The sequence below is a fragment of the Capricornis sumatraensis genome, chromosome 2 (genome assembly GCF_032405125.1).
Source record: "Capricornis sumatraensis isolate serow.1 chromosome 2, serow.2, whole genome shotgun sequence".
NCBI classification, from domain to species: domain Eukaryota; kingdom Metazoa; phylum Chordata; class Mammalia; order Artiodactyla; family Bovidae; genus Capricornis; species Capricornis sumatraensis.
Genome location: NC_091070.1, coordinates 2,082,324 through 2,098,773, shown reverse-complemented (window position 1 = coordinate 2,098,773; position 16,450 = coordinate 2,082,324). Strand labels below are relative to the sequence as shown.

General features: G+C 50.4%; 1 protein-coding gene across 1 annotated transcript in view; it reads right to left on the bottom strand.

Annotated features, from left to right (window-relative positions):
* Positions 1-16,450, bottom strand: part of FOXN3 (forkhead box N3) — a 320,291-nt gene that overhangs the window by 189,131 nt on the left and 114,710 nt on the right. The window contains exon 3 of the mRNA XM_068966402.1: positions 3,871-4,007. Coding sequence (XP_068822503.1) covers positions 3,871-4,007 — 137 coding nt within the window. The remainder of the gene's footprint in view (positions 1-3,870; positions 4,008-16,450) is intronic.

Here is a 16,450-nt window from a genome sequence, read left to right as displayed (position 1 = left end):
ATGGTATCCGGTCCCGTCACTTCATGGGAAATAGATGGGGAAACAGTGGAAACAGTGTCAGGCTTTATTTTTTGGGCTCCAAAATCACTGCAGATGGTGACTGCAGCCATGAAATTAAGATGCTTACTCCTTGGAAGAAAATTTATGACCAACCTAGATAGCCTATTGAAAAGCAGAGACGTTACTTTGCCAACAAAGGTCCATCTAGTCAAGGCTATGGTTTTTCCTGTGGTCATGTATGGATGTGAGAGTTGAACTGTGAAGAAAGCTGAGCACCGAAGCATTGACGCTTTTGAACTGTGGTGTCGGAGAAGACTCCTAAGAGTCCCTTGGACTGCAAGGAGATCCAACCAGTCCATTCTAAAGGAGATCAATCCTGGGATTTCTTTGGAGGGAATGATGCTAAAGCTGAGACTCCAGTACTTTGGCCACCTCATGTGAAGAGTTGACTCACTGGAAAAGACTCTGATGTTGGGAGGGATTGGGGGCAGGAGGGAAAGGGGACGACCGAGGATGAGATGGCTGGATGGCCTCACGGACTCTATGGACGTGAGTCAGAGTGATCTCCGGGAGTTGGTGATGGACAGGGAGGCCTGGCTTGCTGTGATTCATGGGGTTGCAAAGAGTCAGACACGACTGAGCAACTGAACTGAACTGAACTCGTTTATTTATTTGAGCATTTATTTGTATCAGTGTGGATTCACAGATATGGAGTTTATATCTGGAGTTGAAACCCCAGTGCTATGCTGTTTATCTGTGGTCCGAATTGTCTCAGCTTTGGCCACTGGGGCAAATTCGGGTAGACCTATGACATCCTTGTTTTCCGAACACTTCCTTAACTTTCTGCTTTTCCGTAATTCTATCGGTGAGATGCCTTACTTAAGAGCTGTTAGGGGGCGATCTGTGTATTCAACCCGCACCGCACAGAAGAGTTCCACGTTGGGGGTTCCAAGCACCTGAAAAGGCGGCCCTATTCGGGAATAGAGTCATCGGAGATGTAGCAATTGCAGCATACTGAAAAGAGTGTCCCCGAGTCCAGGATGACCGACGTCCTTACAAACAGGGGAGACGCAGACAGAGCACACAGGAGGGGCAGGCACCACACCCCAGCGGCGAAGGCAGAGGTCAGGGCGGCGCTTCTCACAGGCATCCGAGACCGGGCGCTGGCAGACAGGGGCACGAGGCTCGGCGCGGCAACACTCGGCACTCCCTCTGGGCGAGGGCGAGGTGTGGCGGCAGTGTTTTCAGACGCTCCTCTTCCCTGCAGTCTCCAGCCACCTGCTGCTTGCTTAGAGCACTCCTTGCCCAGCGCACCTCCGAATCCTAGCGGTAGCCGCCCATCTAGTACAACCACCACTTCAGATGCTAAGGACCAGCTCCGTGAAATCCAGGTGCTTGCCAGGTGCCCCGCACAGCAGTCGTGCGGGGTGGACAGGTCCCCTGCGTCACAGAGGACCCAGCCAGACTGTGTCAGGCTGGCGTGCGTGGCCCCTGTTTAATACTTACTTTGTCCCTCTTCCATCTTCCCTAAGTCACGTCTGCAAGTGGCCTGAAGGCTTTAAAACGGAACCGAACACATCTCCGTCAGCTGTTGGATGTCAGATGTTGTCCAACCACCCAGCACTCTGGAGCCTTAGCACAGTTTTGCACACTAGAGGACAGCGGAGCCAGCTCTAAGCTTTCAGATGAAGGGACCGCAGTCCCCGGGAAAGAGAAAGTGACTTGTTCTTACAGTGTTAAGACGGGAAGAGGCAGGCTAGAGCCTGGTATGTCTTCTCACCCCACAGCTGGGAACCTTTATGAAGCTGAAATCTAAGCCCTGGCCTGGGTAAAGATGGAAACTTTTCTCCCCCTCAGTTATCTGGGAGAAGAGGAACTGGATGTGACGGACGGGTATCTGGCACGTTTTTGTTTGGAAATTATCTTCATCACACCATTCCAGTTGGTCTGCGTTTTTACGCCTATGTTAAAAAATCAAATGGAGTCATTAAGCGTAGGCCAGCATGTAAAGCCTCTCTCCTGAGTGCGCATTCCTCTTGTAACCCCTAGAGCTCTACCATAATCCTTCAAATTATTCAATAATTACTGTGCTTCCCCTGGGGTCGCATTTGGCAACAAAATACTGGTCTAAATGAACCAACGATATGACCCAGAGAATAACACTTATGTTCTTAACTTCTTAGAAGCAAAAGGATATGAAATACTTCCGAGGTGCAAACTGGGAGCAAAGTGAAGGGTTTGCTCTGGCGATTTGGAGGGTGAGGGGAGCAGAATGACAAAAGGAATGAGGATCTGGGACTTATCCCAATAATGAGGGCCATCCCCTCCCCCACGAACCTTCGTGTATCAGGCCAGTCTCCACTCCAATCCCAGTTTCCTCCCATTTTAGGAGCGGCTATGGCCACAAGGGAAAAAACCAAGCATATGGCTCTGCCCTTCTGGACATTTCTACAGTGCTGGCTGGGCTGGTTTGGAAAATCCCATTTCATCTCCTACAGCTACGTGACCTCAAGTTGTCATTTCCAATAAAGTATGCTTCCACGGATTTTCATGAACATAGACAAAAGCTGCTACAACCTTTTTTCTTCCCCCCCAAATCTTTCAAACCAACTGTAGTTGCTATGTAGGGTTATTTGTTTCTAAGGCAACAGCGTATATCTAAGTACTAATGGCCTGTCCTTTTGCCAGGCAACAAACAGCCTTGTGATGCAACTGCACCTGTCTCAGCTACGCGTTGCTATGGAGATGCTGCAGTTGCCATGGCTACCATCACGCTAATCGCCTAGCAAGGGCAGACATACAGCAGTCTTCTCAGAGGGCCCAGCTGCTCCTCTCCATCTCTTGCTGAAGACTGATCGTCCAGGGCCTGTGATGGAATGCTTCTCAACCGGGACGCACAAGAACCTCAGCGAGGCTGTTTCCTGGGATCACTCTGTGCTCCCTCAGTCCCGGGAAAGAGTCTGTACCAACGCTGGCTGTGAAACCACGGCCATCTATGAATTCACGCCGTTCCTCCCGGGTACAAACGTGGAGCCTGAGGCTCAAGTCTCCTAACTGGGTGGTGACAAGGGAAAGATCTCTACCCAATGAAGGAAAAAAACAAAACACTTTCGGCAGTACTGAGGGACAGACGTCTAATCCGAGCACTAGGCGAGAGAAGACCCATTTTAAAACCTGGCTCCATGTTATATGGCTACTTTTATAGACTCTAACATTAACCAATTTTTCTTTTTAAGTGACAGGTTGCATAACCTCCCCTCCTATTCTCTCTCTGTAAAAAGGGCACCGTGACCTCAGTGTCTGAAAACAAAGGCGCATGCGAGGAGCAATCCAAGTCTCTATGGCCATTTGCTGTTTTCCCAGAAGAGGCAAACACCACGGAACCAAAACAAAGCCATCGCCCCGGAGCACCGTCCACATGGAGACGGGGGATGGCAACAACTCAGGGCGCCCTTCCCTCCACCTGCAGACACTCTCCCTCAGCGGACAGGGAGGCAGAGGCCGCGCACCCAGCTCGTTCCTGGACGCCCACCCCTACAAACCACCCCATACTCAGATGTTAAGGCGGTCAACTTTCCTGTGCAAACGTCTCTACCCAGGGAGACGTTATTTCACCCACCACGGAGCCTTCCAGGAGACGCGTTCCTCCCAAGCAGCAGACGCGGTAAGGTTTGCAGAAAAGACGACAACGGGTAATGCCTCCAAGAACACTTAACTTCTTTCTCATTTCCTAGTTATTTTTAAACTCACAGAGCCTATTAGTTTCAGTGCCTGTCTCTGCCAAAATAATACAACTTCTGTAGACCAAAAAACAAAACAAAACAAAAAACAAACAGAAGAAACTTGAAACAAGAGGTCTGAACAGCTTACCTTTGATATGCCTGAGGAGAGGCGGGAGGCGTGTTGAACACATTCGAGTGTGGGTGATAAGGTGTCTTTTTCAAAGCCTGAATTAGATTCTGTCTATACTCTGGGTCTATGCACCACAGTGACCCCTTCCCGATGCTCTGCAAAGAAAGTCAAAGTAAAAAAGTTGTTAATACAGAGACAGCAACTAGTGCTGCAGTAAGCAGATGTTGGCTTCCCTGGGGGCTCAGATGGTAAAGAATCCGCTTGCACCGCGGGAAACCTGGGTTCGATCCCTGGGTGGAGAAGATCCCCTGGAGGAGGGCATGGCAGCCCACTCCAGGATTCTTGCCTGGAGAACCCCATAGACAGAGGAGCCTGGCGGGCTACAGTCCACGGGGCTGCAGAGGCAGGCACCACTGGGCGACTGAGCACGGCACACGCAGATGTATAGCTCTCACCAGAGGAATTGATGTTTTTTAAAGCTCTTACTTCTCTGCTAGCTGTCTGCCAACCTTAGCTACAGTACTCCTGACCTTTAAACACCATGCATGCGCTTCCGTGTACTCACATTAAGTCTGACAAAATGAATATGTTATTTCCAGGGGAGGTTGCTACAACAATATTGTCATTTTCATACCCTACATACCAAAACCCTCAGTTACCTTATTATTTTTCAGTGTCAACTTTGAAAAACATGTATTCTCTTTAAAAAAGTGAGTTTCAAATTTGTCAGCTATCAAGGGTTGAGGGAAAAACAGAGGGTAGAAACACTCTTAAAACTCCGTTTCCGCTTTGAAAATTCAAGAGCTAGGTTTTCAAACCATATTACATTGCTGCCACTTTACAAAAACAGAAAAGTAATCCACTTGTTTTCTTCCTGCTTACAAAAGAATGACGTTTAAGCTTCAGATGGAATTCTGTAATGACCGTGCCCAGGAGACAAAAAGACCTCAGGCAGCCGTGGTCAGCCTTTAGCCAGAATCCAGTGTTTGTTTTTTTGGATTCCTCAGTTCTGGATCCAGACCTCAATCTTCAGAAGTCAAAAACTTTATAAAAATCCAAATCTTCTCAAACTGGTTCCACAGAAAGTGAAGGACTTAGTCTGAGGCCCACTCTCAGTTGGAGGCTTGCGTTCTGAGCCCAGCATCTTATAAAACGCACGGAAGTCCTGCCTCTATTACCCGCTGGAACTGGCTGCTCCCCTTTCAAGCGACCAAATGTACCCAAGCTGTTTGATAAGGTCATGTGTAAATGTTTACTGATTTGGAGAGAAAAGAAGTCAAATTATATAAACCCACACCCGCCCCACAGTTCCAGCCAACGGACCCTCTAATTTTCACAACTATTGTACTACAGAAAGATGTAGAAGGCAAACAAGAAAATCGTTTAGCTACTAGGCAGGAGCAAAAAAAGCCCAAGAAAATCCCTTAGAAGGAGAACTAAAAATAAGTTATTCCCAAAATCTTTAAAGAACTTTAAAAAGTGTGTAGTTCAGTCATCAAACCAGTTTACTTACCAACATAGTCGCAGAACCCATTCAAGTTCTTTACGCCCAACAGCACCAGTGCGCTGAGCACGGGGAGCTGCTCAAAGGCAAGGTCAGGGGCTCAATCCTCCAATCACCCTCATCACAGTTGCAGGCCTGACCCCCCCCCCCCCCAAACACTGTCCCAGTCCGGCCAGCCTGCCTGGGCTAAACACCAAAGTCCCCAGTTTAATCAGTCGGATGTTTAAAGACATGAATGATTTCAACTTTGGAAAATTCAGTGTCCTTACGTGGCCCTTCCCTTTCATGCACACATTTTCAAGCCCAGAAGAGTTCACATCTGAGTAATGACACTTCCCGGGTAAAGCAGGCAGGCCACCAAAAGACCACACCTGGCCCTTCCATCCTGTCCTCGGAAAACAAGCTGTAGAGCAGGGGACTGCCTTTCTGATCCCCTTGAAGACAAGGCCCGGGACCGCTGGCTGGGGGGCCAGGGCCCACGCGCAACCCAGACATTTCTGAAGGGAGATTATCTCGCTTCTGGGAACCACATGGGAGCTTTTGTTTTCATCAATGTGGTTTTCAGGGTGGAGCCGTTTAATCTTACAGGGAATAGAAATATGACAAAGAAATGAAGGGAAATAACAATGAGCCAAGAATGCGGTTTCTCTGACCCTTAGTATCTTGTGGATTGTACTACACTATCATTTACCAAAAGGAAAAGGGAAAAACACCACAGGACTGCGGTGGGAGAGGTGGTCCACAAGGTAAGCCATCCAGGTACCAGAGGTCGGAGGAGCTGCAGTAAGAACACAGTCCTACGGCTAGGTGCTTCCTGCGCGGCCTTGGGTAAATAAGGGCCCCCGAGAAAGTCCTGGCTTCCTTAATGGCAAAATAAAGACCACCCCCTCCCCACGAGACTGCTGTGGGGCCTAGGAGGGCAGACAGGACTGGGACAGCGGAGAAGGTAAAGGCGCTCAGTGAACGGTGGAAGGGGCCAAGGACAATTCTCTTTTTGAACAGAAGCACAGAGGTGAAGCTGGCCGGACAATGCTTCCCGTATCTGGTTTTCCCAAGATGAAAGAAGCACCAAGGTCCAACGGAGGAAGCGGATGGCGCCGCCGGATCAAGCAGCAGTCTGCCCCATGCCTTTGCACGGGCTCAGCAAGGGCCCTCTGGAGAGCTTTCCCACTTTCTAAGACCTCCTTCACTTCATCACCCCTCATTCCTTGTTACCTGTCTCTGCTCTGGAGGCCAGTCTGACCCCCACCAGAAGCCTCCTTTTGCCCGGGCCTCTGCACGTGGTCATCAGGCTAAGGTTCACCTCCAAGCTTGGTCAGCACGTGCTCACAGCATCTGTTCACTGCAGGCCTGCTCGCGGGGGTGCCACAGACCCTATGTTGATCCGTTCTGCATCTTACAGTGAGCGGGCTGGGAACGGGGATGGATTGCCACAGACCAGACGCAGATTTCAATATCTGATATGCAGAATTTTCAAAGAGGAAAGAAAGAAGCCTAAGAAGCGTCTTCAGGACACACCCATGGGGACGCCGAGGAACCTCGAACCCCTCCAGTGCTTTTCCACTGGAGAGAGCCACATTCTCCTTGGTCTCATGTAACAGCTCAGAATAGTAAAAAAGGTTGACTTGAAAACTTTTAACATGGAAATATGCAGAGCAGAGAATGCTCAAGTTTATTCAGCCAGGAAAAATTACATTTAATGCCCCTCACAGGACAGAAAAGGATGTAATTTGATTAGAGTTGCGTAGTAAGTTTGAGGGTCAGAGTTTTTAGAATTGTATGCATCTCATCTTAAGAATATGTTTTTTTTTTTTATCATAACAGAGGATGGTGCACCATTAAATGTTAAAGAATTCCAAACAATAAGGGAAGAAAGGTCTCTATTCATAGGTCTATTTACATCTTTAAAAATACTTGTATTTATAAATATATTCAGATTTACAGCGATAAAGAATCTGCCTGCCAGTGCAGCAGATGCAAGAGATGTGGGCTCAATCCCTGGATCGGGAAGATCCCAAGAGTAAGAAACGGTGACCCACTCCAGGGTCCCACTCCACCCATTCCAGGATTCCTGTCTGGAGAATTCCACAGACAGAGGAGCCTGGTGGGCTACAGCCCATGGGGTCGCACAGAGCTGGATACAATTGAGCACAGTAGCGGCAACATATTTATATGGATATTTATAAATATCAATGTTATTCATGTTATAAATATAACATAAATAAATATCAGTTCAGTCAGTTCAGCTCAGTTCAGTCGCTCAGTCGTGTCTGACTCTTTGCGACCCCATGAATCGCAGCAAGCCAGGCCTCCCTGTCCATCACCAACTCCCGGAGTTCACTCAGACTCGCGTCCATCGAGTCAGTGATGCCATCCAGCCATCTCATCCTGTCGTCCCCTTCTCCTCCTGCCCCCAATCCCTCCCAGCATCAGAGTCTTTTCCAATGAGTCAACTCTTCGCATGAGGTGGCCAAAGTACTGGAGCTTCAGCTTTAGCATCATTCCCTCCAATGAAATCCCAGGACTGATCTCCTTCAGAATGGACTGGATGGATCTCCTTGCAGTCCCAGGGACTCTCAAGAGTCTTCTCCAACAACACAGTTCAAAAGCATCAATTCTTCGGCGCTCAGCCTTCTTCACAGTCCACCTCTCACATCCATACATGACCACAAGAAAAACCATAGCCTTGACTAGACGGACCTTAGTTGGCAAAGTAATGTCTCTGCTTTTCAATAGGCTATCTAGGTTGGTCATAACTTTCCTTCCAAGGAGTAAGCGTCTTTTAATTTCATGGCTGCAGTCACCATCTGCAGTGATTTGGGAGCCCAAAAAAATAAAGTCTGACACTGTTTCTACTGTTTCCCCATCTATTTCCCATGAAGTGATGGGACCGGATACCATTATCTTCATTTTCTGAATGTTGAGCTTTAAGTCAATTTTTCACTCTCTGCTTTCACTTTCATCAAGAGGCTTTTTAGTTCCTCTTCACTTTCTGCCATAAGGGTGGTGTCATCTGCATATCTGAGGTGATTGATATTTCTCCCGGCAATCTTGATTCCAGCTTGTGTTTCTTCCAGTCCAGCGTTTCTCATGATGTACTCTGCATAGAAGTTAAATAAGCAAGGTGACAATATACAGCCTTGATGTACTCCTTTTCCTATTTGGAACCAGTCCATGTCCAGTTCTAACTGTTGCTTCCTGACCTGCATACAGATTTCTCAAGAGGCAGGTCAGGTGATCTGGTATTCCCATCTCTTTCAGAATTTTCCACAGTTTATTGTGATTCACACAGTCAAAGGCTTTGGCATAGTCAATAAAGCAGAAATAGATGTTTCTCTGGAACTCTCTTGCTTTTTCCATGATCCAGCGGATGTTGGCAATTTGATCTCTGCTTCCTCTGCCTTTTCTAAAACCGGCTTGAACATCTGGAAGTTCACGGTTCACGTATTGCTGAAGCCTGGCTTGGAGAATTTTGAGCATTACTTTACTAGCATGTGAGATGAGTGCAATTGTGCAGTAGTTTGAGCATCCTTTGGCATTGCCTTTCTTTGGGATTGGAATGAAAACTGACCTTTTCCAGTCCTTCAGCCACTGCTGAGTTTTCCAAATTTGCTGGTATATTGAGTGCAGCACTTTCACAGCATCATCTTTCAGGATTTGAAACAGCTCAACTGAATTCCATCACCTCCACTAGCTTTGTTCGTAGTGATGCTTTCTAAGGCCCACTTGACTTCACATTCCAAGATGTCTGGCTCTAGATTAGTGATCACACCATCATGATTATCTGGGTTGTGAATATCTTTTTTGTACAGTTCTTCTGTGTATTCCTGCCACCTCTTCTTAATATCTTCTGCTTCTGTTAGGTCCAGACCATTTCTATCCTTTATCGAGCCCATCTTTGCATGAAATGTTCCCTTGGTATCTCTGATTTTCTTAAAGAGATCTCTAGTCTTTCCCATTCTGTTGTTTTTCTCTATTTCTTTGTATTGATCACTGAAGAAGGCTTTCTTATCTCTTCTTGCTATTCTTTGGAACTCTGCATTCAGATGCTTATATCTTTCCTTTTCTCCTTTGCTTTTCGCCTCTCTTCTTTTCACAGCTATTTGTAAGGCCTCCCCAGACAGCTATTTAAATAAATATAAATATCTATAAAACATTTATATATATGATATATATTTCATATAAAATATATATTTAAGACCAAAAAAAGTCTGTCAAGGAAGGGCTTTCTCATCCACACAAACACATACACACACAGTTTGAGAAAACTAATACGCACAGTAAAAGGAAAAAAGGAGTGAAAACATATGGAAGAAGCCAAATTGGTTTAATTAAAAAGCACCTGAAGAATTAACAGACAGTCCCTTGTTAGCAATGAAAACATCAGCACATAACAGCAGACCAGAGGAACCTATACTGCAGAAAGAACTGACTAGTGAGAAGGTTAAAAACAGGAGAGAGAGAAGGAAAACATCAATTAAATCTTCAACCTGGCTTCAAGAAACGACCTGTTTTTCCCTGGAGGTCAGGGCCCAGCACCGCCCCCGGCAGCCCATATCTCCCTCGTGTCCCGCTCAGCATGCCCGCACAGGTCAGGCTGCCCAACCTCACTAGGCTGTGCGGCAGTGAGGTAAGGACCATCCTTTAAACATGGTTTACACACTGTGGGCCACACTGCGTTAATGGGGCGTGCAGTTACATTAATCGGGCTTCCCAGGTGGCAGCAGCGGTCGGGAACCCGCCTGCCGATCCAGATGCGGGCTCGATCCTGGGGTCAGGAGGCAGCCCACTGCAGCGTTCTTGCCTGGAGAATGGGCAGTGGAGCCTGGCGGGCCAAGAGTCGGGCACGATGGAAGCAACTCAGCAGGCATGCTTACTGGACTCTGGGTCCAAAGAGGGTGGGGAACATTGTCCAGAAGGAGGGTTTCCGTTTTCTTCGCGTCACTTTGAGGGGGAACGCCCTCCTCCAGAACTCCCCACACGCGGCAGCCACATGGGGGACGGGCGGCGCTGGGGCTGGGGCCAAAGAGGCAAGACCCGCGGGGCGCTGCATGCCCGTGTGTGGTGGATCTGAATCAGTCCCCCTGCGTGAACTTCAGCTTCACATCGGAGCACGGCTGACGGGCAGTGCTGCGCTCGGCTCAGGGGCACAGAGCAGCGACTCAGGCACACGTCTGCACGCGCCTTTGTCAAACGCTTTTGTCCGTCAGGTGGGCACACAATATGGGGCAGAGTGGCCTGCCCTATATAGTAGGTCCCTGTTGGCTACCCATTTTAAACATGTCAGTGTGCACAGGTCGGGCCCAAACAACCCCTCTGGATGCTTCGGAAGTGCCAATTCCGTGGGTGTTCCCCGCGCTGCCCACTGCCCTCCGCTCCCTCACGCATATGGTGCCCACGGCGTGCCAGGCACCATGGGGTACGTTACCAAAGACAACACAGAGAGGCCACCGCTCTCTTGAAGCGGGGATCCTGGGGGGGCAGAAGGCAGGAAGTCAACAGAGCTCGACAGACCGTGACGCCCGCTGTGAGGGGGCAGAGGGCGGCGGGTTGGGAGACCCGCCCGTGCCGTGTGTGACAGTCAGAAGGAAGCGGAGGGGCCCGGGAAGCGGTGGGGAAGGCCCGACGGCTCGCCCAGCCCAAGGGGACCAGGTGGCAGCAGCGATGGGGGAGGGAAGCGAGGGCGGCTTCGGGGAGTCCTCGGGAGAAGCGGCACGACCCGGTGATGGATGAGACGTGGCAGGTGAAGAAGAGAGACAAATAAAGGCTTGATTCGAGTAAGTAGGTCAGAGACGGATGGGATGGGGCTGGGGCGACTCGGGGGAGAGGACCTGTGTGAACAGAGCCTCTGAGACGTCCATGGGTGAAGGGCTGCTGACTGAGGACACGCACCACTCTCTTCCTTCCGCTGTCACCGAACTGCCCCCGACCTTCACAAAGGCAGATCGGACACAGAAAGCGGGGCTGGAGGTGGTCTGGCTTTAGAGGCTTCCCGTCAGCGGATCCCTCTGCAGCCGGCACTGGTAAACATTTTCTTAAAGGATCAAAATAAGCATTTCAGTCGCAACTACTCAGCTCCGCCACTGCAGGACGGCAGCGACGCCAGGCACGGCTGTGCCTCCACGACACTTAGTTCACAGCAACACAGGCCACGGGTGGCTGCTGCCTCCCTGCAGCTCTGCCCTGGGACCCCAGGGTCAGACTCGAAAGCTCCTACAAGTTGAGGGACCAAAAACCAGGAAAGGGGGTCTTCCCAGGCTAAGCGAGTCGGGCTGCGTTCTGGGGGATCAGGTGGGGAGGGGTTGCCAGCCGAGATCTAAGCCGAGAGCTCTGCAGGGAGGGGCGGGAGGCAGTCTGGACACTCACTGCAGCAGGTGAGCCTACCGCGCAGGAGACGGACGTGTAGTTGAGCTGCGCATAACCCCTCTGGCACAGACACTGGAGTCAGGGAGACTGGAGAGCAAGCCCTGTGCTGGGTTTGCCAGCTGTGCGGCCCTGGGCAAATGACGTAACTGCTCTGAGCTTCAGTTTCCCCATCTATAAAATGGAAGGGCTGTAACTGCACCGCTTCACAGGACTGTTGCAAGGATTAAATGAGATAATCCTGTGCATGGTACACAATAAAAGCTCAACAAAGCCTGCTCTCAGGATCACGAAGGTAAAATATTATATAGCCACCAATCCTTAACACCAGGCTCCAGAAGCAGCAGGCCCTGCCCTAGCGGAAGAGCACTTGCCAAATTGTGAAGTAATGCAAATTTCATCCAAAGGGAGGGAAAAAAAAAAATCACAGATGGTTGTTTTCCACTGTCTGATAGTAGAGGTGGAAGTGAAAGGCTGAAAATAGAACAAAGCAGAAACCTGGGCACTGGGGTGATGCCAGGAGGGATAGGAGACCTTGAGGAAGGCCTGCACTGCTGAGTCTCGAGTCGCTTCTTTGCGCACCGATGCCCCTGGGTGCCAGGCGTGTGTGGCAGCCCAGTGCTGCCCAGGAGAGGTCCCTGCCCTTTGGAGTGTAGCCCTACCAACCCCTGGGGGGAGGCCTGCCCTGCATGCTGCCCTGGGGGCGGGGTTGACTGAGGGGGTGAAGCTGGGTGGGGCAGAGTTGCCATGAGCAGGAGGAGCTGGCCTTGGACGAGGGGAGGGGGCGGGGGGTGCTGGCTCAGGCTGGAAACCGACACCGACAGGGTCCACACAGTCAGCCCTGAAGACCCTTGGAGCTTTACAGGTGGGGCGCCTGACGACGCCGCTTCCCATCAAGTGGCCTTTCTGCCCAACACTCTGAATGTTTCCCCAGGGCTGGGAGACAACCGTGAAGTCCTCTCCTGGAAACGTCCAGGTGTGCTCACCACGGACGACGAGCTCACCCGCCGGGCCCTGTGCAGCCCCCACGGGCCACCCCCCAGGGGCCACCCCCCACAGGTCCTGCCTTTGGGCTCCTCCTCGAAAACTGGGTCCTGCCAGGCTCCTCGGGGAGAGATGAGGAGGAGAGACGAGGGGGGCAGGCACTGATGCCCCCACAGCCCCATGTCCCCCACTCCCACCAAACCCCTCCTCAGCACCACACCAGAGGCTCGGACCCAGACTTCAGTTGCTCACGTGCCCACTCCAAAGTCGGTGGCTCAAAGGAATGGCGGTCCCTCGTGCCTCATTTTGAAACAAGCAGTTTAACAACCCTTGTAAGCAGGATACAAGGCAGGGTCCAATTTTGTTTTAGGATTTGCAGAACCTCCAGAAAAAGACAGCAATGCACAGCTGCAGGCCACGGGCACCGGCCCTGCCCAGCTCGCTGCCTCTATGCCTCCAGCACCTGCGACGGCAACTGTCGTGGAGAAGGAGCTCAGCAGACACTTTTGAAAAGAAATACACAACTAAAAAAGACCGCACAAGCTGGCCAATGGGGTACACACACACACGGGGTGTACACACACAAACACACATACACACACAAACAGGGTGTACACACACACGGGGTGTACACACACACAAACAGGGTGTACACACACACGGGGTGTACACACACACGGGGTGTACACACACACAGGGTGTACACACACACACACGGGGTGTACACACACACACATTCTGTCAGCCCAGCTCCTCCCATAGACCCGCCCTGGGCCAGGCTCCCTGCTCAGGGCCCCTTCCCGCCTCCCCAGGCTGCCCCGGGAGCCCCCAGTGCGCCCCGTGCTCCCCCAGCCTTCCTGTCCCTGTCCCTTCCTGTCCCTCTCCCAGCAGAGCCCCAGGACAGGGTCTGGCTTTGCGAGGTCCGGCAGGTGACAGGCACACACCCCTTGCAGATTCTGACTGGTGAGGGGGCAAGAGGCAACACCGGGGCTCCCAGGGAGCATTCCAGAATGCAACTGCGCAGCAGAGGGGCCCGCTCGTGTGGACCCTGTCTCCACCGCCAGCCTGCTGTGGCGGCACCAGGAACTAACCACGTGGCCTCTGAGGCGGGCAGTCTCTGCACCTGCACACTAGGGGTAAAGCTATTCTCTCCCAGTGTCCCTGGGCTCAGAGGTGATAACACGCTGAACGCGCCTAACACCACCGCCAGCATGAGAAAGGCGCTCAATCAGTTTAGTTCGCCTCCTCGTCAAAGGACATCCCAGGGAGTTTGGGAGATTCCGGAAAAACCGAGAAAAGTTATCCTAACAAGTGACACCATTCCACTTCAAGATGTTTACTAGCCCCCCTGTCCTAACGTTCTGTAATTTATAATCTAGAGGCTTCGGGCGGCAGGGAGGGGGGTGGTTAAAGGTTAAAACTATTGAGCAAACGATGTGAAGAACCAGCCAGGTGCCTGAAAGAGGGGAGCAGAGAAAGCGGGCAACGCTGATCACGAGGCATTTTTTTCTAGATAAATCATCGGTCATTTCCCATAACAAAATACACAGTTACTCCAGAGGAAAGCCTTTTTTCCTTTAAACACACATTTGGATTTCCCAAATGACGTGCAGTGTTTTAAATGTCCCACTTGGCTCCCTAAACACTTCATTTTCCAAAAGCAGAAGGAAGAGGAGAAAGAGGCATGGCACAGCTGGGCCGCACAGGCGTCCCTCTCAAGACCCTGGCCCGGTGGGTCGCAGTCTCGCTTCACTCTGGGGAAGGCTCTTGCAGGCGGGAAGGGCAGCCCCAGCACCACCACCCCAGCCTGCGGGCGCAGAATGCCGGACACAGAGCCCCTGACTCACAGCCACGGACTATTTCCAACTCGCTGACGAGGCTGCTTCTGAGTATCAGATCCACCGACCTCTTCCACTCGCGCAACCATCTTGCTATTATTTCACAGACGTTGTCTAAAAGCTGGGAAGCTGGAACCCAAGAGGAACAGGCCACGTGTGCAGTATTCGGACACCTGAGTTCCCTGGTGAGGCTCTTTCACAAGCGTTCCTCAGCTGTCTCTGAAAACCCCTCTCCCTTCCCCAAACATCCATGGAGATGGGGGAACAGAGCGGGCACAGGTGGGGAAGAAACTTTCCAGGCACCAGGAAAAGGCTTCATCTCTCCAGGAGAAGGCGGACAGATAGTGCGTGCGTGCGTGCGTGTGTGCGTGTGTGCGTGTGTGCGTGTGTGCGTGTGTGTGTGTGTGTGTGTTGAATCAGTGCAGGAAGAATCTATCATTTCCTTGCATTAACACCTAAATAAAACCAAAACAACGAAGACTTGCCCCACCTTCCACCTTCCGGAGAAACCTGGTGGGTGGAGCTGGGTGGGGTGGGATGGCAGAAGGCGGCCCCTGCCCTTCAGGACTCTCTCCTCCACCCACTGCAATGCCGACCTCCACGCCCATCACTGATTCCCACGGGGCTGAGCGAGGCCAAAGGGAGGGTGACTCAGAAGCACATCGACCCCTGGAGGCTGGCAAAGTGTTTGGGCTGAAATGAGTTACTTTTGGTGCTCTCCAGGCAACTGGTTTCCAACTGCCAAAGGCAGTCTACAACCAGTCAGCTGACAACAATCAATAATAAGATGATCACCCAAACACCTAAAACACACTTGCTTATAAATCGTGTCAAACACACCAGTGGGAAGTTCTAATAAAGAAAAGGGAACACGTGCACGCATGCGTGCACGCACGCACACACCACCCCCTGCCCGCCTCATAGTCAAGTCTGAACATCAAAGAACTGGCATCTTTAAAGTCACTGCTCTGAACCAACTAAATCTTGCGATTTTCCCGATTCATTTCACCAATCTGTCCTTTGGGGACCTTTAGCAAATGAAGGTCAACTCTTCTTCCACTTCTGAAACATCACGGTATCACCTGGGTGGGATGAGAAGGAATCCAGACACATGAAGTTTACACAAGTTTCATACACTCCCCAGACTCTCAGGAAATATGAGGAGCTGATGGTCTTATATCCTTGTAACACCAGCCATGCTGGAACACTTCAAGGAGCAAAATAACTATTCAAATAAAATCAAAAGATGTTCTAGCATCAAACCATTCTATCTTCCCATCATGCACAGAGAGGATCTATGGACAAACAGACTCTCCGTGACCATTTAATCGCTAATAACTTTATTAAAGAGACAAAGACACGCAAATTTACAAGGTTGTATTTGTCACCTGATGCATTAATACAACAGGGAAGGACAATATGTGATAAAGTCGCTGGGAATGTGGAGATATTCCTTTTTTAAAATAACAATTGCTTGCATCACACCTACCACCTTAAAGTTAAAACTGCATAAGTAAATTGCAAAGAGGCTACATGGGAGAACGTACATTAAGTTGCCTTTTTCGTGCCTTTTTTTTTCCAATTTAAAAAGCAAACTTAAAGTTGGTAGGAGGGGAGATAAAATTCACCATTCAATACACTGACAGAAACAAAAATTCGGTTATTTTAAAAGTTCAAGACCCAGGAAAGAATTCTCACAAACACGCTATGAAGAGAGAAGCTGAGAGCCAGCGCCAGCTCTGGACTGAACCTGCACTCTTCCTGGTCCTTCTACTTTTTAAAAAGGGATTCAAACTCTGTAAATGACAATTAATGCAGTAACGTTTATGGAGGGTGACAAGGACCCACGTGGGTCTGACAGAGACACCCTTGGCTGCATTTCAACTGGCCCACAAGCGCCGCTTTATCT